Genomic DNA, 24,641 nt, shown 5'->3' on the forward strand with positions numbered 1-24,641 from the left:
GTACAAAATGAACCTGGCATGCAGAGTGGAGTCTTAAACCTCCCCACTTTCAAATTCCAAGACGAGCAGAAGGAAGATGAGACAGTGAGAGCAGGAAAATGTATGTCTCTTTGCCTATGTGATGTATATGTTTATATTCACAGTTGGACCATGGTATCCACAGAGGACTGGTTCTAAGTCCACACTCTGGACACCAAGAAACATAGAAGTATTGAACACTATACATTGCATGGTCTCCTGCTGTCACTAATGGTCAGTTCTGGTTAATACACAGTGGAAAAACATATAAATACGTATTTCTGGGGGGTTTATAGGGGTTCCTCCTGTCTATAAATAACAAATGAGAGCTAAATAATACTTTGATCAAGATGTTTCCGGATTTATTTGAGAGATGCAGTGAATTAGTAAATAGTGTGTGTCTGTGTGTGAACCTATGCACACACTTGCATGAGTGTCTGTATGACTTGGGGTAAGAACGATTCCACTGTGTACATATATGTATACGTGATCCTGTCAAATCTTATTTAAATTACACTACAGTGGTGCCCCGTATAGCGAGGTTAATCCGTTCCGGATTAACCTTCGCTATACGAAAACATCGCTGTGCGGGTAAGTAAAACCTATTGGAACGCATTAAACTTAGTTTAATGCGTTCCAATAAGTGTGCAAACTTACCCCTCCAGCGATGTTTTCGCGTCCGGTGGCCATTTTGGAGCCGCCGATCAGCTGATCGGCGGCTCCAAAATGGCCGCCGGATGACCCGAAATGGCCCCTATCAGCGTTTTCGCGCCCTCCCCTTGCTTACGGAGGTCGCGAAAACGCTGATAGGGGCCATTTCGGGTCATGCGGCGGCCATTTTGGAGCCGCCGATCAGCTGTTCGGCGGCTCCAAAATGGCCGCCGGAGCCCCAACCGTCGCAAAGCGAGTGCGGCGATTGGGGCTGATCCGTATAGCGATCCCCAAAAAGGGATCGCTATACGGATTTTTCGTTAAACGGTGCACTCGTTAAGCGAGGCACCACTGTATTTGATTACTTGCCACATCTACAAATGATTTAATCCATGCTCAGATTTTCCCCTTTGTGTTTAAGAGAAATGTTTTTTTCCTAATAAATTAATTACTCATTATCCACAACCAAGCTACAAACAGTTTTGAAAGTTTCTAGAACTAATGTAAAAGTTTGTTACTTCTTTACCATCATGCCAACAGGCAGGGTTAAGATAACTAAAAAAATCCTCAATTCTGATTGACATGTTGAAAAACAACAACAAATTACTCCACAGATTCTTGTACATGAACCCAGTTATGTCAACAGCTTACGGTACTTCATTTTCAACTAAATTGGAAAACTATATGTGGCCAAGGATTTTGCTATTTTCAGTCTGTAACAATTCTGCAGTCTCAGATCCAAGCACAAGCTTTTTTAGAAGTTTCCATATATGCTTCAAACTATCTGATCAAACAGTGACCAATCATGTTTTTAAAAAAAAAAAAAAAACTTCAAATACAGTGAGCATTGACTACTGAACTGTCCTCTTGGAACCTTGCATGAACTGTGATTCCTCCTTAAACAAAGTGTCTTGTTTTAAAGCGAAAATAAAATTTTTCTGACGAGCTGAAGAGAGTTTTTTTAGATTCTGGTTGTTGATGTGCTAAAAACAAGCTGGAGATACACCTGAAATAGGATCCAAGTACATAAATATGGCATAGGATCTCAGAGCTACTGAAGCTGCCCACTTCTGATGTACTCACACAGCTTGCAAGGCTTGTGAATTTTTGTTGTAACAAGTTATTCATAACTGGTAATTGCTGTTTTTACATTTGAGCAGCTATTACAATAATATGTACACTAATGACACTTTTTCTGTTTAACAAACTGTAGAGTAACTTGCACAACAGATACAATTTGTGCATGTTTATATATTTCCCACTGTGAAGCTGCATACATCTTTGAGATGTGTTGGCACCATAAACTACCATCTAGACAAATGCATATAGACATTGCCAGGTGGGATAAGGCTACTGTTCAGTATTATTGACTACAGTGACTTCTATATAAGCATCTTATTTTACTGGAAAAGAAATGGTCTCAAAAGAAGTTTGTCTTCTAATATGAAAATAGTGTCATGCTCAGAATTTTTTATACAGGGTGTTTTAATAAGCAGAGGTTTAAATGAGCAAATATTAACTGAGTCATACACTGGATTAAAATCTTTTAAAGAAAAACTGCAGAGATGTTCTCCCTTTCTCTTCTTGCATAAGAGCGCAACAAAACACTATGATGTAAATATCAAAATAATGGTCACAGTACTTCTTTATCCAAGGGGTAAAACATTCACATTCATATTCAAACATATGAATACATCAGGAAATAATGCAATCATAATCCTCAACAAAGTCACGTACCATCATTTATCCAATCTGAGCTAATACCAATCAATTCATAAAGAAATAGGTATTGAATAATGACAATACAGATAGAGAAAATCATGTTATCTGTTACCTGGGGTATTGTTACTCATAGCAGCAGCTGTCCCAGGCAAGACAGGGGTTACAACTGGGGGAGGAATTCCTGCTGCCATATCCAGTAGAGGCTGGATAATTTCACTTTTGAACACATTATTCTTCTGCCACAAATTGAGTACTCTAACGATTTTACTCTAAAAGGAAGAAAGGATAAGTATAAGTACAGTACTGGACAATTCTTCAAAACATCATCATAAACTTGTTATGGAATTGTACTTGTTTTTTTAATTCACTTGAAAGCAAGGTTCCCTCTAATCTTTGGCCCGACTGCATGGGAGCATCATCTCATGCATGCATGGGGGAGGCAGGGTTTCAGCCAAAACTGGAACTAAACAGGTATCAACACCAGCTGCTGGTGCATAGCTGCGATACAGCTCTGCAAGCATGTGCACAGTTTAGAGGGAACAGGGCTAGAAAATCAAATTTCTCTTGCATTTCCAGGTTGTTGTTTTGACTCTGTCATGATATCTAAATCTGAAACCATCATTTGGAAATCCACTTAACGTGATGTGGAAGCTGCTATTCATCAATTTGCTAACTATAAATGTATATAAAAGGTAAAGTTCCCCTTGACAATTTTTGTCCAGTCGTGTTCGATTCTAGGGGGCGGTGCTCATCCCCGTTTCCAAGCCACAGAGCCAGCGTTTGTCCGAAGACAATCTTCCGTGGTCACATGGCCAGTGCGACTTAGACACGGAACGCTGTTACCTTCCCACCGAAGTGGCCCCTATTTATCTACTTGCATTTGCATGCTTTCGAACCGCTAGGTTGGCGGGAGCTGGGACAAGCGATGGGAGCTCACTCCATCGCGTGGATTCGATCTTATGACTGCTTGGTCTTCTGACCCTACAGCACAGGCTTCTGCGGTTTAGCCCGCAGCGCCACCACGTCCCTATAAATGTATATAGCAACCTTGAAATGAATAAAGTATACAACAGAAGGAGAGTCTGTGCTGCACCCCTAATTTGCAAATCATTTTTAGAAGATAAAGTGAGCTAATTCAGTGAACAAATATTTGACTTTGGATCCACAATGGCTTAGCTCAATAGTGTGACTCACGAGGAACCAAAAGGAAATGTTTTTCACTGTCTCCTCTCTGGAATATGAATAACCATAGCAGCCTACCTCAGAGAGATCAAGCTATAACAAGAAAATTAGTGTAAATCTCTTTATTCTAGTGCTCTACTTACAATTGCAAGTATGTATACTAGTATTCAAAATGGCTAAAATCCTGTTGCTTAGCTCAGTACAGTCAGCCCATTGGACTAATGGAGATTTTTATATTCTTCTATAAGTTCCATTGATTCAAACAGTCTTACTCTAATTACAACTTAGTATGCTAAAGTAAATCAGAGTTAGAGTAGATCCATTTGAATCAATGGAACTTACAGAGGAGATGACTCACTAAATCCTCACAAATCAATGGAACTTACAGAGGAGATCACTAAATCCTCACTGGTCCAATGGGCTGAGTTTAGAGTGATCTACTACACTAAGCAATAAGATTTAGGCCAACGATTTAGATTCATTTTTCTTCAAATCTACATAGCTGCAAATCAAATCAGATGGCTTTAGATGCTTTACTTTCGTACTCCAACTCCCATTTACACTATTTGGATATCACTGGCTGTCCTTGCTGGAATCATTATGGCTGAGAAAAATATTACTGAGATAACGTAAATGCTCTGAATAACATAAACATTATACAAGAATAATTTATGTTTATTACATAATAACACCAACATAACAGTATAAAAAATTATAATCCTAGACCCAAGACATAAAACTACAATCCTTCTCTGATACACAAGTAGCAAAAAATACAACACAATCTCAAATTTAATGCAATTCTTGAAACATGTTGGAAAATCATTATTTTTAAATTCTAATATACCATCATTGTTTTTCTATATATATATAATAAACCAGCAGACAGCATACCTTATCATCCCCAGGGCAACGGTATAAATTCTGGAAAGTGCTAATGATGTTATTGCTAAACCTAGGCGCAAACACATCTTTTTCTTGCCCAAACTGATGTCGAGACTGTCGAACAATTGAGTCAATGACATATAAGCCAGGCACCTTGTATTCTGGTTTACACTACAAAGAAATATAGGAAGAATACAATCATTTTATTAATAAACGGCTTATTATAGTTTATATCACATCAACTAGCAACTAGCTATTTAGAAGTATTATTATTTAAACAGCTAGAAAACTATAGGAAACAAACCCTTCTTGTTCATATGTTATCTAATATTGTTAAATTGACTTTGTATAAAATGGAGTTTGACACTTTAAGCTCTCTAACAGTGTCATCAAGCAGCACGATGCTTTCCCCCTTGTTCATAAGGAGAGAGAAAAGTGGAACATATGTCCAGCTACAAAAGTCAATTTATCTCAGAACCCATGTAGATAGAATCCACGTAAATTACACAATTTTACATGCTTCTACACATTTCATAACACAGTTTAAACTATTAACGTTTTGTAAGCCACCATATGGGGCATATTGTGTCTTAAAATGTGAGCTATAAATATTTTTAAATTATTATTTTTAATTATTTAGCATTGAAAATAAAATAAATAACTACCACAACAAGAAACAAGTACTTCTAAATTGTCATCAGAATTAGTTTTTTTCATTTTAATGCTATAACCATTGTGAAGTAAATTCACCAACATCAACACCTCTTAATCATTTTTCTCTGTTTTTAAACATCAAAATTTGCACCTGCACAAAATACTATAAATAGAATTTCACATCATTTTTTGTTAATAACATACCTTCTGAATGAATTTCTCAACACTTTGTACAACATGCTTGTAGAACTAAAAGAAAACAGAAGGGTTTTTTTTAAGTGGATGTAACAATAAAATAATTCATTCCTCTCTTCAGCAAGTTTCCTAAAAATGCATGTTGGATCCAATATGTAAACAATCTGACATCTGTTGGACTCACTATTTTCCAAATTCCCAAGTTACTGATATCATACAGGTAAATTGGGTAACACTATGTAGATGAAACTGATTTGTTGTTGTTTAGTTGTTAAGTCGTGTCCGACTTCATGACCACATGGACCAGAGCATGCCAGGCCCTCCTGTCTTCCACTACCTCCCGGAGTTGTGTCAAATTCATGTTGGTAGCTTCAATGACACTGTCCAGATGAAACTGATAGAAATGTTTTAAAGTGCCCTTTTTGCCCTCTCATTCTGTACAGCATGTAAATTACTCGTCTCCCAATTCTTTGTAATATCCCCTTGTGCTGCTTAATCGTATGCCCATGTACTGTATTAGGAATTTGTTATTATGGTGGCTTGAGGAGGAAAAGAAGGAATACACATAGCTCTATGGAATCCTATGAACTCCTTCACAGCAGAATGTTCCACATGTTTAGCATTTAATCCCTAACCACTATGAAATGGAAAGGAAGTTTAATGACACTGTCCAAATAAAATATTATTTTAAAATAATGAAGAAATTAGATCTTACAGAACTTTACCTGTTTCTTAGCAAAGTATTCTCTTCAGAATTCATAAATAATATAACCCTCATTGTCAAAAGATTTAAACAATTTGGCACACAATGGCTGAAATCGCACTCTGTAAGTGAGGCCACAGAAGAGTGATGACATCATCAGTCATAGTGATTTTTCAGAAAATATTTCTGATTTCTCCCCAAGCCTCCATGGGGTCCCTTTCACTGACAGGAAGCCACTGGTGACCACAGGGTACAGTCTTTAACTACCAAAAACTATGGAAGCCAGGATGACTTTTCCAGTGGCAGAAACTTCCAGTAATAAAACATTCACCCCTTCCCATCCCACCAGCTCCAACAGCTTCCCAATGACAACAGGGATTCCACAGGAGCCTTAGTACATTCATGGAAGAAATTGGAAACATTTTATTTCTGAAAAAAATTGTAGTAATTGATGATGTCACCAACCTTACACAGTGTAACTTAAAGCAAGGGTTCCCAACTCCCGGTCCGTGGCCCGGTGCCAGTCTGTGGGCTTCTTGGGACTGGGCCACAGAGACGGCTCTCTGCCACCCCGCACGCATGGTGGGAATGTCGTGCTCGCAAAGGGGCGTGTCACGCTCGCGGAGGGGTGTAGCAAGAGCGACACGCACACCCGTGGGCGTGACAGGCCTGTCCGCGAGTGCAGGGGTACCCCCCCATGCGCAGAGCCTGCACCCCCCCAACTGGTCCGCGGTCCAAAAAAGTTTGGGAACCACTGACTTAAGGAACAAGACTTGCACATTGCCTAGGCTTGTAACTTGACACTGACGTTTTCAAAAATCAAAGCTGAAATAGTGCTCAAGAACCATATACACTGGATTGCACTCACACAGACCAGTACTACTTAAAGAGATATATTTAAGCAATATAACCTTCCTACCTTTATAGCCTTGATTGCTGCCTTGGTAATCTGTGTCATTTTTGCCTTTGAAATGGGAGGTTTGTAGTCATTCAGCGAGTACAACTAGAAGAACAGAAAAAAAGATGACTATAAACAAGGTGGGGAGACTTGTTACAGTTGCTTGTAAGCAGAATCTCAGTTTTTTCTATGCATCCTCTCTTATGTTAAAAGACAGTGGCTTTACCCCCCGCAGCTGGAAGGGATGAGGAAAATAAAATGGCAGCAGTTCAAGAACTCCTTTACTTTTTAGTGCCAGCACAAGCACCTGAAGTGGATGCCATGCAGGGAATAGCAGATCTGAAAGACAGCAGCCAGTATTGCTTTTGTTGCTACACTATGTTCACAGCACAGAAGCAGCAGCAATAGTGTTGATAAGAGAAACCAAAATCCAAGGTATCCTAAGACCAATTAAATGTCACATAAGAACTCCTACATTACTCTATGTGGTATGAAAATTAAGGTTGAGAAAAGTAGTAGAAAAGTCTAAAGCTTAGGCTAGATGTTGAACCATAAGGTCTGTAGTTAAACTTATTCCCCAGACTGAGTGAATCACTGGTACATGTGCAGGTATAAGATTGCACCTGGCAAAGTACTCTCGAATGAAGAGGAAAGTTACAGCCATCTTTCAGAAGTGGAGACCTGACTGAATACTCAACTACATTCCTCCAGTGACTTATTTTTTCTTGTTTCTGAAAGCAATGAAAATAGATCCTGTCCTCTTAATACTTAAATCTCATATGCACAAGTGATTCTATTCTTATTTGCCTTCTACAGTAAGGACTGTCAGACCGTAGGACTGCATTATCTGTTGGTGGTGGTGGTAGTGTGTCTGTATGATGACCTGTTGAGGACGGCTGACAGGGGTAAAATGTCTCTGTTGGTCCTCCTCGACATCTCGGCAGCCTTTGATACCGTCGATCATGGTATCCTCCTAGGGAGGCTCTCCGAGTTGGGAATTGGTGGCTCAGCACTCCCCTAGCTCCGTTCCTTCTTGGGGGACCGTCCCCAGAGAGTGCAGCGTGGGGAGAGTGTTTCGGCCCCGTGGAGTCTCAATTGTGGGGTTCCATAAGGGTCGATTATCTCCCCAATGCTGTTTAACATCTATATGAGGCCGCGGGGGGGGGGTCATCAGGGGGTGTGAGGCTTCATGTCATCAATGTGCCGATGACACCCAGCTCTACATCTCCTTTTCACCAACTGCAGGTGATGCCGTCCTGACCCTACAGCGCTGCCTGGGGGCCGTACTGAAATGGATGCAGGAAAATGGGCTGAGGCTGAATCCAGACAAGACGGAGGTTCTGAGGGTGGGTGGCCCCGTGGTTGGTGGCTTGGGTGTCTCTCTCACATTTGGGGGGGTGACCCTGGCTGCGAAGAGTGGGCATACATCTAGACCCGACACTCACCATGGAAACTCAGGTGGCATCGGTAGTCCGCACCGCCTTTTTCCACCTCTTGTGGATCACCCAGCTGCGGCCCTATCTTGACATGGGGGCACTCACTACCTTGGTGCATGCACTCGTAATCTCAAGATTAGATCACTGTAACGCGCTTTACGTGGGGCTGCCTTTGAGGCTGATGTGGAAACTTCAGGTGGTGCAGAATGCGGCAGCCAGACTCCTCAGTGGAGTGAGAAAATACCAACGTATTTCTCCAACTCTGGCTGCATTGCATTGGCTGCTCATTCGTTTCCACGTCGACTTCAAAGTCTTAATGCTTACTTACAAGGCCCTAAACGGTTTGGGACCTCGATATTTGGCGGAACGCCTGCTCCCACCAAGGTCTACCTGGATCACCCATGCGAGTCAGGAGGTGAGGCTGAGGAGCCTGATGCTGAGAGAGGCCCGGAAGGAAAAAACACGAAACCGGGCCTTCTCGGCGGTGGCTCCTCGCCTCTGGAACAACCTCCTTTCAGAGATTCGTGCGGCCCCTATGCTGGGAATCTTTAAAATCCAATTAAAAACATGGCTGTACATCCAGGCCTTCCCTCCAGTTAATACCTGATTCCTTTTCTATTCCTTCTTATTTTATTCTCATTCTATTTTATTGTAACTGTATCAAATGATTATGTAATGTTCTTGTGTTTCATTGTTTTATCCTTTACTGGCAGCTGCCTAGAGTGGTTGAGCAGACCAGATAGGCAGGGTATAAATCAAATATATAAATAAATAAATAAATAAACCAATGCATCTACTGGATACATACTCAGAACTACAAATTTACTGTTGAGTATCAGAACTTGGTAGAGAACAAATTCTTTCCACAGAGAAATCCAAGCTATCTCAAGCTGTCTTTCATTTAGTAGCATAACTTAGGTTGCCAGTGAGATATTATTGCTGCTGTTTTTGGACTACTTACCAACCTACAGCAAATCACATGGAAATCTATCAGCAGATGTAGATCTACCTTCTCCTCACCCTTGTTGCACAACACTATGAAAAGGCCAATATCTAACATTTTACCTATACAGTGGTGCCCTGCATGACGACGATAATCCGTCCCAGGAAAATCGCTGTTTAGCGAAATCATCATCATGCGAAAACCCTTTCCCCATTGGAATGCATTGAAACCCAGTTTAATGCGTTCCAATGGGGAAAATACCTTGTCGTCCAGCGAAGATCACCCATAGGGAAGCCATTTTGCGATCGCCAATCAGCTGTAAAAATGGCTGCGCTGCAAAGCATGGGCCTGAAAAACACAGGGCAGCCATTTTGCGGAGCCAAAAAAATCGTTGTCTTGAGAACAAACGGTTCGCGAAGCACGGATCTAATAGACGTCCAGCGAAAATCCCCCATAGGAATGACTGTTTGACAAACTGCTATAGTGATTGCAAAAAGTCATCATGTGGATTCGTCGTTTAGCAGGGTTGTCGTTTACCAAGGTACCACTGTATTTATTAATTTATTATTAATTTATTTTATTTATATCCCGCCTATCTAGTCGGTTAGGACCACTCTAGGCGGCTTACAGGAAAACATACAGCAATATATATGAAAACAATTTTACATTTAAAAAAAACTTTCAGCAAGGTAGGACAAAGAGTAGGGAGAGGAGACTTAACAAACTGTCATTCTTAGAACTTTTCCAAAATGTGCTGAAAGATTTAGGCACAAAGCTTTGCAAAGGACTTCACATTAATTTAAAAGAATCTCAAATTACATATTACTTTTATTTTTATTAATTCATGTTATCATGTTTACAATTCTCTAAAACAAATAAACAATTGCAAATTTATGCAAATATCAATTAGGAGTTTAATTTATATACTACTTTCAATGAAATATTTCTAGGAAAGGTCATGTGAAAGTGTATAATGTAATGGAGAATAAAATTACTAGAAGATACTTATATCCAAAAGTCCAAGATGTATATTTTACTGGGCAATCTAAACATCCCTTTCATTACAGTGGTGCCTCGCTTAACGAGCGCCCCGCTGAGCGATGAAATCGCTTAATGAGGGGCTCTGGGCCATCGCTGGAGCATTCGCTGAGCGATGGCCCCTATGGCGTTTTTTCGCTTTGCAAACCTTTCTGGAAAGAAAAGGCCCTGAGGACGTCACAATATGAGAACTTCCTACCGGTTGTCATAAACATCTCCTGAAGATGCAAATAAAGCAAAGCAAAGTGTGCTGCTTCTATATCGTCTTACAGCACTTAAAGCAATCTGGGCAATTTACAATTTACAGTAATTATATAGACTACGCGTTACCATCCCCAACCCTCAGCGAGCTGGGTATTGAATTTAATGACCTCGGAAGGATGAAAGGAAGAGTCAACCTTGAGCTGGGTACCTGGATCCATTGCAATCAAACACAGATCATGAGGAGAATTTTGACTGCAGTACTGTAGTTTAACCACTGCACTATGAGGCTCTTCGTGGTTTGAGTTCCAGACCAGTTGTTGTCAGAGAATAAAAGTACTACTCTTTAAATATATACCGTATTTTTTGCTCCATAAGATGCACTTTCCCCCCAAATGTGGGGGGGAAAGTCCGTGCGTCTTATGGAGTGAAGGCAGCAATTTCGTTGCCACTGGCCCCGTGGGGGGGAGCGTCACAAGGGTCCGGGTGAGCCTTCCAGGACCCTTGTGAGGCTCCCCCACCCCCCACGGGGCCATCGTCGGCGAAATCGCCAGCTTCCAGGTGGGGGGGAGCATCGCAAGGGTCCTGGAAAGCTCACTCAGACCCTTGTGACGCTTCTCCCACCCCCGCACGGGGCCAGCGCCGGCAAAATCACCAGGTTCTGGGAGTGTGGAAGCTTGGAAAGCCTCCAAACACTTTCAGAAGCTGGCGATTTTACCCCCCTGGCCCCGTGGGGTGGGGGGTGGGGGGAGTGTGGCAAGGGTCCGAGGGAGCCTTCCAGGACCCTTGCCACGCTCCTCCCACCCCCGCATGGGGCCATCACCGGCGAAATCGCCAGTTTCTGGGAGTCTCTTGAGGCTTGCAAAGCCTCTGAAGACTCCCAGAAGGTGGCAATTTTGCCACCTCTGACCCCTGGGGGGGAGGGTGAGTCTCTAAAGGGTCCTGGAACACACCCTAGGACCCTTTGGAGGCTCACCCTGCCCCCCCCCCCGCTGGACCAGAGGGGGGGAAATCGCCAGATTCTGGGACTCTTCTGAAGCTTCCCAAGCCTTGTCCCAGAAGGTGGCGATTTCACCCCCTCTGACGCCCAGGGGGGCAGGGTGAGTCTCTAAAGGGTCCTAGGGTGTGTTCCAGGACCCTTTAGAGACTCACCCTGCCCCCCCGGGGGTCAGAGGGAGCGAAATTGCCACCTTCTGGGACTCTTTTGAGGCTTGGGAAGCTTCAGAAGAGTCCAAGAAGCTCGCAATTTTGCCCCCTCTGACCCCTGGGGGGGCAAGGTGAGTCTCTAAAGGGTCCTGGAACACACCCTAGGACCCTCTGGAGGCTCACCCTTCCCCCCCTCCCCACCGGGCCAGAGGGGGCAAAATTGCCACCTTCTGGGACTCTTCTGAGGCTTGGGAAGCTTCAGAAGAGTCCCAGAAGCTGGTGATTTTGCCCCCTCTGACCCCCGGGGGGGCAGGGTGAGCCTCCAAAGGGTCCTAGGGTGTGTTCCATAAGATGGACCTCTCCATAAGGCTCACCAATTTTTAGGAGAAGAAAACAAATTATTTTTTCCTGTTTTCTTCTCCTAAAAATTTGGTGCGTCTTGTGGAGAGGTGCGTCTTATGGAGTGAAAAATACGGTAGGTCCCAAATTATGCAGGTCTTCAGAAGCAACCACCAGTGCCTCAAAGTAGGCTGACATACCAGGAGATAACACAGCCCTTTAAGCAGTGGAATAAATTATCCTGAAGTTGTGTCATTTAGCAAGCTAACATTTTGAATAATTCCATGAAGTCTGAAGAGGCAGCTCTATCTAATTTGTCAATTACCGCAGAAAGCATTACTTCAGTCTGCCTATCAAAGCCCAGAAAGAACTAAGACACATCATTCACAGCTTGTAAAATGCATGCCTCGCCTCACCTGGAACAGCATTCCAAAGAATGGGAGTCCAAACACCAGTGTGGACAGAATAAATGATTTTAAAAATATATGATAAAATGTTGTGAATTCTTGGGAAAGAAGTGGACTTGTCCACAAAAGCTCACATTAAAAAATAGCAATTAGTCTTTAAGGTGCCATAAGGTTTTTACCTTTTAAAAAAATTCCCCCAACATGTTAGCACAGACTAAAACAGCTAGCTTTTCTAAAACTACAACTACGGTACTTTTGGAAATCCTACTAAAATCTCCACAATTGCTTTCAATATTTTCCTTAAATGATTTATGTGGATTCCTTAAGTGGACATTCTAGCTATTATTCCTCTGTAAATCAGTGTCAACCGCTCAGGCTCTTAAATTTGCCTCTGAGAGCACATACCCTCTGATGGCAGAACTACCAATAAATAGAGGATTACTGGAGATGCAGTCAACCTAGACAAGGAGATTTTGACAAGTAAGCAAAGCAAGAGTGCACTTTTTGGGGGAAATCACTTGAATAAACTGGCTAAAATCATGCTGTGAAGCTCTATGTGTGCAACAGTAGCTATATAGTGCTTAAATAATCTTAGAACAGCAGAGCTGGAAGAGACCCTATAGATCAGGGGACCCCAACTCCCAGTCTGCGGCCCAGTGTTGGTCCATGGCCTGGGCTGGCCCAGGCCACAGAGACAGATCTCCCACCCACCCCGCAGACACTCCCGTCCCCCACAGGCCCTCACAGCTTCGTGAGTGTCCCGAGCACCCCTCTGCCCTTCGCACCTACGAGCACGTCCCCGCTCCTTTGCACATGTGCATGAGTGTATGCACACCCGTGCAAGTATGTGTCCAGTCCTTCACACATGCACATAAGTGTGTGCACACCCACGAAAGAGCACGTCCACTCCTTTGTGCATGCACACGAGCGTGTAGACACCCGCATGAGTGCTCCTTAGCACATGCGAACAAGTGCAGCAGGATGCCCCGCTTTTCCCAACTGGTCCGTGGAGTTAAAAAGATTGGGGACTGCTGCTATAGATCATCAAGTCCAGCCCCTGTCAAGGTGGCACAGTGGGGATTGCAGCCACAGACCTAAATCACTAAACTATCCAGCAGGTCTGGATGCCATCTTAATTGGCAAACTGCCACTGATTAAATGGCAATTTCAGGATGCATCCAACTCGTATGCAATGCAACAAAGTCATGTGAACCCCCAAATCTCCAAAATACACCTTTAATTTGCTTTTGCAGATGACGTCATCAGCACTGTGCAACAAGACTTCAGCCACTTTAGTTTTCTGAGTGTGATTTAAATCCATTCAATTTAAATTAAATTCATCCTGCGACACACTACAGCACGGGCCCCAACCCCTGGTCTGCGGGCTTCATAGGACCGGGCCACGAAGACAGATATCCCGCCCCCCCGCGTGCACGCATGGTCTGCTGCTCTTGTGCACATGCGTGGGTTCGTACACAGATGGGTGTGGCATGTTTGCAGCTGGGAGTGGTGTGCATGTGTGCATGTGCATGCCCCACTCACCTGCGAGTGCACCACGTCCATCTGCGAGCTCCATTCACCTGGACATGTGCGTGAGCACACCACACGCATCCACAGTTGTGCCAACCCCCCGCAAATGTGCCATGTCCCCCACGAGCGCGGGGGATGACCCTGCACACGAAACCCCCCCCAACCAGTCCACGGTTCTGAAAAGGCTGGGGACCACTGCAGTACAGAACCTACTCCTGGCAGATTTTAAAGAAATTTCACAACTCTTGTCCAAATGGTCACTCTGCAGAATTGCTAAATCTCATTCAAAAGGCAACATTAGACACTACTCCAGATAAACACTTTAACTGAACCACAAAATCTGTGGCAGATCCACCATGGTGAATGGTTTACCAGGTACCGGCAAGCAAGGCAAGACAGATGCTGCCTCTGAACCTGGTAGCATAGGACAGTTTTTCCCAAACTGTGTGCCATGGCTCCATGGGGCACCACAGCATCCTTATATCCTTCTCCCCCACTTCTCCCCCCCCCACCCGAAGTATTGCACAGCACTTCTGTGTTTCCCCGAAAATAAGACAACTAGTTCTACCCGTGTCGCCCGCGCAAGCCAGGAGGTGAGGCTGAGGAGCCTGATGCTGAGGGAGGCCTGTAAAAAGAACTAGAAACCGGGCTTTCTCGGCGGTGGCTCGTCTCTGGAATAACCTACCTCCGGAGATTCGCGCTGCACCCTCGCTGGGTACTTTAAGAACCAACTAAAACATGGATGTATAGGCAGGCCTTCCCTTCCAGTTAATTCCTGTCCTCTTTCCTTTTTTTTCTCTTTATTTGATTTTTATTTTTCCCATCTTATAGAATCATTTTTTAGAACTTGTTATCCTTATGTTGTAAGCCGCCTAGAGTGGTCGAAATGACTAGATAGGCGGGGTATAAATACAATAAATAAATAAATAAATAAATAAATAAATAAATAAATAAATAAATAAATAAATACATACATACATAAATTATATTAATTTTTGCTCAAAAATGCATTAGGGCTTATTTTCAGGGGATGTTTTATATATTTTTTTCATGTACAACAATCTACATTTATTCAAATTCAGTCATGTCATCTTCTGGTTGCCACACAATGGTGGAGGGCGGGGTTTCACTTCACAGGGGCTTATTTTTGGGGTAGGGCTTACATTACGAGCATCCTGAAAAATCATACTAGGTCTTATATTCAGGGAAACAAGGTAACTTGCAATTTCTCTGCTGTCTGTGTATTGTGGAGAGAGAGAACCCTGGCCCAAGAATGTGTTTCCTGCCCTCCTGTTTGCAAAGAAGCCTTCCCTGCTTGCCCCCACTCCCAATAATAATAATAATAATAATAATAATAATAATAATAATAATAATAATAATAATAATAATAATAATAATAATAATAATAAACCTTCCCTATTTTTCTTGAAACTGCTTCTCCAGGAGAATTCAGGCCATGTGGGCATTCCCTATCTGTATATGGAATAGTATCTGGTTCCAACTAGTGGCCAGTCTTGCTGACACAGCCTGGGAAGGTGTCTTCTTGTTTTTTCCTCATTATTTTTTTTTAAGTACTGTAGTGCAGTGGTTCTTAACCTTTGTTACTCAGGTGTTTTTGAACTGCAACTCCCAGAAACCCCAGCCAGCACAGCTGATGGTGAAGGCTTCTGGGAGTTGCAGTCCAAAAACATCTGAGTAACAAAGGTTAAGAACCAGTGCTGTAGTGGATAACTGAAACTGCAGTTACAAATCCTGTGGATATGGTAGTCATATTGTACTGGGGAGCCATAGGCAGTAGCCAGTAAATAAATGGAGCCAAGTCAAAAAGGTTTGGGAACCCTGGCATAGGGGAAAGAAGATAAATTCTCTCCATCTTCCTATCCAAAATGTTTTGGCTCCACACTTGCTGGGTGCAAGTACAGGACCATATTCCAACTTCTCTTCTGCAGCTGGAATACGTAAACAGACAGATGTGGCTGTAGGTGGCTTCTCCAAGCAGAGCAGATGCAGAGTATTAGAGAATTTGTGCAGTTCTCCTTCCAATTGAGAAGTGAAGGCAAATTATGAAAAGTGTGGTCTTGCTATAGAATTGAGGCATATTCTCCAAGTGCCTGGCAAGCACAAAACCAAAGCAATCCTCTCAATTATTACTACTTTGAAATCTTGAGGGGTCAGAGACTTTTTTAAATGTTGGACTGAATCCCCTTCTCAGCTTCAAGCCTATAGCTAAGAAAAAGAGCACAGACAGACCTTCAGAGGCAGAGAAGATCAGGAAAAAGACCCTGCCCTGTGGGGTTCTGGCCACAATAAATTTTTGACTGGCCAGCAAAACAATATGCCCTGAATTTTATCCTCAAAGTGCTTAGCAAAAGCACCACAATGCAACTGTAAGAACAGCATCACCTATGGGTCAAACTGCAACAATCCCCTAATTGCCTGGAAATCGGCTACTGGGGAATTATCAGAACCTTGCTGATACATGAGCTCGATAAACAACTCATAACTATGTTTGGTTAAATCGGAAATGAGTCTTTAGCCATCTGTGTTCTAGTTATCTCTATGTCTGCTCCATTGTCCTCCATTCCCTGGACAATAAAGGAGCTCAACAGGCTCTGCACTGCAGGGCTGAACAATCGAGAACTATTATTTCTACCCTCAGTACAAATTTGTATCTTGTAAATTACAGGAGAGCCAACAAGTTGTCTGTGGACCACACAACTCCCTCTCATGCAATTCTGTGGCATCCCAGTCTCATTATTGCTTTAAAAATTAACAACCCCTCCTCTACCAGAAAGAAAGAAAGAAAGAAAGAAAGAAAGAAAGAAAGAAAGAAAGAAAGAAAGAAAGAAAGAAAGAAAGAAAGAAAGAAAGAAAGAAAGAAAGAAAGAAAGAAAGAAAGAAAGAAAGAAAGAAAGAAAGAAAGAAAGAAAGAAAGAAAGAAAGAAAGAAAAGAAATGAGATTTTTGCTCTTGGAAGTCTCAGCATCTTGTTTAAGAGTTCAGAGTGATCAGAAGTGGACTTCTGTTTTTAAGGGAAAATGCAGCTTACAGTAGATCCAGGGGGAGAGAAGAGGTCCTCATACTCACTATACTTGCCCATCTTTGCTATAATCCAACTAAGGACCTGATGGAAGAGACAAATATGCCAAGGAATGCCAGGAGGATATTCAACAACTTCCCAGACTTCACAATCTTCTAGATACTGCCATTGTATGTTGACATCATTTGCAAAGGATAGCAGCTCCTGCAAAAATTAAGTGATCCAACATCCAGATGACCCTGACTAATCAGGAACATCAAATGGGCCTCATAGAGATAGTGATGTGCTGGAACAGCAGAAGAATTATCACAGTAACCTAACCACGAGCAGGCAAGTTGGTATGGTATTTCCAACATACCATACTCTCTGAAAAACTGAATTCTACAATTACACATGGGACAATGTTTGTTTTGTTACATACTTTGTTATATACTTCTTTTTCAAGTGAAATGCCAATTTGGAGTTTTGCCAATTACTACACTAATATCTACAAGACAGTGTCTAAATGTTTAGCAGTGACAGGAGCATCAGTTTTCAGAATCATATCTAAACCAGACTCATACAGTACGTATCTGCATCATGATCAAGAGTCTTCTTCCTTGATCTGTACTCCCCATTCCAACATTTCTATGCACATATACTAGACCTCACTGCAACAGTCCCAGGCACTTGGGATTAACCAAGGGATGAGTTTATCTATGAGAAACACAAGATATCTATGCTGAGCAGGGTGGATTTGATTTTAATTAAATTGATTTAATTCACGACTGAAATCATGATCTAAATCAATAGTGAGTAAGGCTTAACTTAAATCATAATTTTAAATGTAAAGACTCATTCTTGCTAGTAGTTATAATCTTTAATATTTGCAACCAGATGCATATTTCATATTTAAAATAATAACCTGTCAGACTATTAAGACAGCTATATCAGAACCGCTTTTAGTTTAAGACAGTGCAACCATTATATGGAGAGGTGGTGAGTGCTCAAGCACAGAAGGCAGTCAAGAGAAATTTAGACAACACCTGGAAGATTTTCTTTGATTTGTGTTCCTGCACTAAGCAGGACTTGAAGACCTTATAGGTCCCTTCCAACTTCATGATTCTATGATTTTCCTCCAAAATAATTTCATTAAAATTAATCCACTTTAATTTTTTTTAAATCCAAGTTAATTAAAAAAAATCTGATGTTTTGATTTAAAAAAATAAATAAATCACCGATTTTAATCCGGCCTGATGCTGAGAATTCCTATAGTTCTAAAGAGCTGCCCAAGAAAAAGCTTAACAATTACCATCCCAATTTTCAACTATCCCCTCTCTCACCAATACACCCACAAACAATATTATGATTGCACAAGTATGAAGCAACCAAAACTATTGAGTTTTGCAGGAAAAATAAGAAATGGCATGTTGTATCAGCCAAAGGTACATCTCTTCTAGCATCCTGTTCAAGCAGCAGCCTACCAACTCGAGGGCAAACCCACCAGCATGATATATGTACATTTCGTCTTTCTCAAATGTACACAAGCATCTTGCCTAATATACGAGATAATAAAAAGTAATAATCATTAAAAATATCAATTTTTATTTAAATCATTCTTGAAATCAAATACCCCTGGGGAGAAACCTAATGTTCAGACTAGTACCATGAACTGGATGCCACAAAGCTATAAGATGGTCAATCACTGTAAAATGTTTCAGCCAGCAAGACACATAACTTTAAAAATGCCTCTTCAGAGACAGCTGCCTATACCTCTGCAATCCCTTTCTAGAACGTAATGGTGGGAAATAAGGCAGGGTGACATTTCCAGCCTAGACTGAGCACACATTCTATGTTGATTCGAAGTTCAGGCTCAACTTTCTAGCAATTCAGAGAAAGTTACTGATAACAATTTGGACATAACTCGTGTGTGTCTAAACAGGCTACCCAAATAAGCCACCCAAATCCAGCTGTAGGAGAAATACTAGATGTCAATCAGGTCAATGAATGAATTAAGCATTTGTTATAACTATTTATTGGTCCTTGACTGTAATAAAGTATTTAAAGTATTCATTTGTTATATCTACTGTTAACTTTTATTGCCCTCTCTGGAATTGATATAATTCACTCACTCATTTATTCCTGCAAATGTAACTGCTGTAATCTTGTTTTTAAAGATAAGAAACAAATTTTTGAAGTTCTGCTTTAGGACACTATTTACTGCCACACCATCACTACCTATTCTCAAATACCCTGTTTCTGTGGCTCAAACAAAGCAAGCTTGGTTGTTGATTTGAGCTCACAGAACTAAACCCATTTTAGTGTCAAATACAGCAGACCCCTTGCTATCAATGGAATTACATTACAGTGGTGCCCGCTGGACAATTACCCTGCTTGACGACAAATCCTCTTAACGTTGAAGTTTTTGAGACTGCTTTTGCGATTGCAAAACAATGTTTAGATGGGGGAATTTCGCTTAACGTTGATCGGTTCCATTTTGGGAACCAATTTCCGCTTTACGATGATCAGCAAACAGCTGATCGTTGGGTTTCAAAATGGCCGCCGGCTGTAGAAAATGGCTCCCTGCTGTGTTAGGGACGGATTCCTCACATTGCAGGCACCAGAAAATGGCCGCCGCATGGAGGATCTTCGCTGGACAAGCAGGTATTTCGCCCATTGGAACGCATTGAACGGTTTTCAATGAATTTCAATGGGTTTTTTTTATTTCTCTTGATGACGTTTTCGCTCTACAGCGATTTCGCTGGAACAAATTAATGTCGTCAAGCAAGGCACCACTGTACTGTTAACTAAAAAGTCATGATAATTCAATGGGTCTATTCTAGTTGGGACTATAACTGGATTTAGCCCACTGTGTCCTGAAACTAGTATTTATATAAAAACCTTGACTACATAATCATGCTATAGTTCATACATGTTTACTATCTATATGTATCTTACAATCAATAACTTGTATATTAATCACATTAGTCGCAAAGGGCTTTCCCCCCGACATCGGAGGAAGCCGTTTGAGAGCTCCGAAGCGAGAAAGGGAGGGAGAAAGGGCGGGAAATTGGAATTTCCAGCCCTTTCCCCTGCTTTTTTGCCTTTTGAAATGCTGGAACGGATTAATTCCATTCTCATGCATTTCAATGGGAAATGATACTTCAACTTACGAACTTTTCAATGCACAAACGTCTTTCCAATATGGATTAAGTTTGTAAGTCGAGGTACCACTGTATCATGAGTTCCCATTATCAATGAATTAAGTCTTTCCTTCTTTATTCACATCAGAGCATTGCACAACTGAACGCCATGGATGGCTGTGAAATACAGACAAAATCAAAAACAAATCAATATGTTAAAACAATTAAGACTATTTTTGACTAGAAACATGCCACCTCAAATAGCGTTATCTCGGCATTTGCTACAGGACCTCTTTTGTACATGTGGTTGGACATAAATTGCACACGTTAAGTGTTGTACTGATTGAGCCATGGAAATTCTGTCCTGTATCCAAGTAGCACTATTTTATTTGCTTATTCTTTGCTCTTCCTAATTCACTTCAAGGTCTATTAACTGACTTCCAGATGGTCCAGTCAGAGCCCTGCCCAGTGGGAGACACTCTTCAGCATTTACTCATTCAGCAAGGTGTGGTCTTTTTGCTCTCTGTAGCTTTAGCCTAGCCTCCTCGGAATTAGTAAAAGGACAACAATTTGATTAAATTAAAATTCTTAAGTAATTCAACAGCAGATCAAATTATAATGGCTACAATCCTAAACAGCATCTTTGAGAACACACTTCTAAATAGACACGTGTCTATTGGACCACAAAAGATATGCCTTGTCTCCAAGCTATCCTTGTAAACTTGGAAGTTCTTTTTTAAATATATATATATGATTCCAAAGTCTTTCTTAGGATCAAAGAAGACATCAAATGTAGCTTTTCTGCTTTATCCTAGTTGAAACATAGAAGGTCCAACCTGGATTGGGACACCAGCACTGAAGACGGGAATTCTGATCCTACCACCTATTGAAGTTCCAAACTTTCAGCTACATTTGGTTTTGACTTTTTACTTATTTTTGCAGCTAGTGCAGCTTCTGAAAGGTATGAGCAGAAAACCAGTCGCCAGACCCTCAGAAGTTGCTAACACCAGGTTTAAAACAAACATTCATTACAAACATTCACACTATGACAGGCAAGAATAAAAGGGATGCTTACAGTGTATTGCCTGACAATACCAATGTTATGTCTAGCTTTCTAAGTATAGAACAAATAGGTTCCAATAGGCTTCCACAAAATACAGAAACAGGAATCTGTATAATAATTAACAAACTGGAGACAATTATCATGCTTGTGAGTAACAATAAAACAAGTACTCCAGCTTATTAAATCACAATATTAATCAGCTGCATGCCCACACATACGACCAATTTGCTCCAGCTTTACTACTTCCAGAAGTTAGTGAAGAATCAAAGCAGAAGTAAATCATAATCACCAGGATTAAGAGTTAACTGAACTGCAAGGAGCCAGGTTTCACAGGTAGCTTTAAACACAACAACTTTAACTCTAGCTTCAGATGTCAAATGAAGTTTTGTTCACTTACGCACGCATATAAGCAGGCAGTGTGTCCTACTATAAAAATTGTTCACACAGTGGTTTAATGACCTAGAATTCCTAGGTTGTGAGTGAACAGAGCCAAAAAGATACTGAGGATCAAGAAATCGACTGCCATATTATCAACATGTAACAAAATGATGCTAAAATTTTATATTTACAATATTTGCAATTCACAAAAAAGTTGTGAGGTTGGGTTTTTTTTAAAAAAAATACTATTATTATTAGATGACAATGGCTTCTAATTACTCCTGCTTCCTACATCTTGCAGCATCAATGGCACTTGCTAACAGAAGGTAACAAAGTCAGTCCAGCTTCTTTAGTATGAAACACTAACCAGGTTTTTGTGGTATCACATATAGCAGAATAGGAGGAGTCTGTAAGCCAAATCAGACATGGGCATATACGCATGCAAAAGCATAGTCTCATGCAATGGTGTCACTCAGCTATCAAAACTATACGTAGCTGACTTGTATACAGTGGGGTCTTGACTTACGAACGACCCTACTTGCGAACAATTCAACTTACGAACCCGCCCTATAGGGGAAATAAGGACTCGACATACGAACTTCCCTTGAGTTACGAACAGGGGGGAAGTGCCCCCTCCCTCCCCTTAGAGGCTTCTTGGGGGGGGGGAGGGTCAGAAACTTAAAAATAAATAAAAGAAAATCACTCACCAGGCCTTGGTAGCCCCCAAACAGCAGGAAAAAGAGCAGGAAACAGCTAAAAGCCCACACCAGAAGGGAGCCTGGCAGCCATTTTGTGCTCCCCCCCCCGCTCCTGCCCCCTCCTCTCCCTGCCTATCAGCTGATCGGCTGGCTCTGAAGAGGCTTGGGGAGGCTTGCTCAGCACCTAAAAAGCCTGCCTGTGTGTCTTTGTGCTGAAAAAATCAGCACAACATGCTTTAAAACATGATTTAAAATTGGCTTCGTTGAAAAAAAAGATTTCTAAAGTGCTTTGCAAACTGTTCCCTGCCTTCCTCCTTGTTTCCTGAACCTAAGGGGGAAAAAAAGAAAAAAATATCCCCCTCTAGTGGCAGAAGGCAGCTTCCCATTAGTTTCTATGGATGGAAAAGAGCAGATACAGATTAAATGATTTTCAATGCATTCCTATGGGAAATGCAGATTCGACCTACGAACTTTTCAACCTGAGAACCACCTTCCAATACGGATTAAGTTCGTAAGTCGAGACCTCACTGTATTTAACTTTTATTCGAAAAGGAAAACTAACATTCTGATTCTCTCTGCCTCATCTCCAAACTCTAACATGTTAATAGATTCTTGGAAAGCATACGTCTGACCAGCTTCTACCTTGCTTTCCAAATCACTATTGTACCCTAGCACATAAAATGCAGAGCAGAAACAGAAACAACAGGCACTACTGATGAAGAAGACTTCAAAATAAAGTGAACAGAGAGAGGTATGAATTGACTGGAAATCAGGGAACGGTAACATACTGTTCCCAAATCTTCTTTCAAATTTTACCCAGCTCATACTAGTTAATAAAAAATAATGACATTCAATCAAGTCACTTCTGATTTATGGTGATTTTTTCTGGGATTTTCTAGGTATAGGGTACTGAGAAGTAGTTTCCTATTTCCTTCTTCTGGGGGGTACTCTGGGACTCTCCAGTTTACCCAAAGCTACACAGGCTGTGCGCAATGATAAATCAAACTCCTAACCTCTGGTTCCACACCAGGTGCTCTATCTCACTGAGCTAGTTAGCCAGTGGTCCCACCAGTTACCCAAGCATATGGCATATATAAGTGATGCAATTTAAAATAATGCAATATGTACACATTTTCTCCTAGATAGTTTTCTCCTGTACAAAACTGAAACATATTAAATGTTTATCAGCTTTCCTAAATTTTTCATGTGCATTTAAAAATGAATAAATATATGGGGCATAAATAGAAAACTCCCATGAATATGCTCTTCTCATGAAAATGGCAGCACTTCCTAGGTGTGGAAATGTCGCGTTGCACAGCATGCACAGGAATGATCATTCTCTAATTTTACAGACTGTCCTATCTACAGATTTTCATATTACATGGTTCCTAGCAACACTTCGTCTTTTAGCATTTCAGCCACTCCAAAAGACTTTTTTCCCCTGAATTACTCAAAGTTTCCAATTTTTCCCACTGGAAAAACTGGGAATCTGTCCACAGAGGGGGAAATGTTTGGATTTTGCATTTTGAACTGTTTCATTTCTAATTATTTTAAACAGCTTATTTTAAAAGTACTTTGTATAGCTTTGTAATCTGCTCTCAGACCTGTAAGAAATAGACAGAAATAATCATTCTGGCTTTCTTCTGGGTCTTGAAATCTCTGAGTTGTTCTATGAGTGATTCTGGATGACTACAGGAAGCAAAACTTCAATGCGAGCTCCTTACACTTCCTACATGGTACGCCTATCAGCATTACAGTATTTAGAAGGTTTTGGGCTCAGCTTTCACTGACCAAAGACAAATCCCACTACACATACTGTCCCAAAACAGTAGCATCTAAATTAGACAGGCAGAAGATATAAATGTCATTGTGAAACTTTGATGCCACACTACAGTTCTCTCAATGAATTTTTCTAGTTTGTTTACCTTTGGGGTGGGGGACAGGTTCAGAGGTTGCAAAAACAATGGGATCATTCACCTGACAAGTGCATAAAATACTGTAAGACGTCTCAGTAATGAAGCAGAGCTTCCTGGCTGACCTGTCAATTCATGAGAATCCAAACATGAAGTATGCAATCTTCTCATATACAGCTTCTCTATACTGCAGCCTTGCATTTGAATATCAGCATGGTAGCCAAAAGCCACAAGAATTGACTCAAGGCAGGTGAGTATGATGGCAAAAGGATAGAGAACTGCCTCCTACCCCTGAGTTAAACACAGAAATGAAGGGAAACCCCTCCTCTGCACCATGCAAAACAGAAATATAATATGTTGGTAGAGGAAAGAGAAGGGTCTGTTCTTCCTCCATTAGCCATCAGTAGACTAGAAAACATGTCTTGCAGGTTGTGACCTTTTTTAACTTGCAGAGTTGCTGTACTGTCAATTTTTTTTTAA

The 24,641-nt window shown here is 41.4% G+C and overlaps 1 protein-coding gene across 2 annotated transcripts in view; it reads right to left on the reverse strand.

Annotated features, from left to right (window-relative positions):
* Positions 1-24,641, reverse strand: part of SCAF8 (SR-related CTD associated factor 8) — a 242,353-nt gene that overhangs the window by 211,906 nt on the left and 5,806 nt on the right. For both annotated transcript variants that reach the window (XR_012085441.2, XM_020801699.3), the window contains exons 2-5: positions 6,930-7,013; positions 5,317-5,361; positions 4,468-4,629; positions 2,504-2,660 (exon numbers count right to left, since the gene is read on the reverse strand). Coding sequence is in view for 1 of the 2 variants with exons in the window: in XM_020801699.3 (XP_020657358.1) it covers positions 2,504-2,660; positions 4,468-4,629; positions 5,317-5,361; positions 6,930-7,013 (448 nt within the window). In the remaining variant the exon portion in view is untranslated. The remainder of the gene's footprint in view (positions 1-2,503; positions 2,661-4,467; positions 4,630-5,316; positions 5,362-6,929; positions 7,014-24,641) is intronic.

This window comes from Pogona vitticeps, chromosome 1 (assembly GCF_051106095.1).
Source record: "Pogona vitticeps strain Pit_001003342236 chromosome 1, PviZW2.1, whole genome shotgun sequence".
Lineage (NCBI taxonomy): Eukaryota > Metazoa > Chordata > Lepidosauria > Squamata > Agamidae > Pogona > Pogona vitticeps.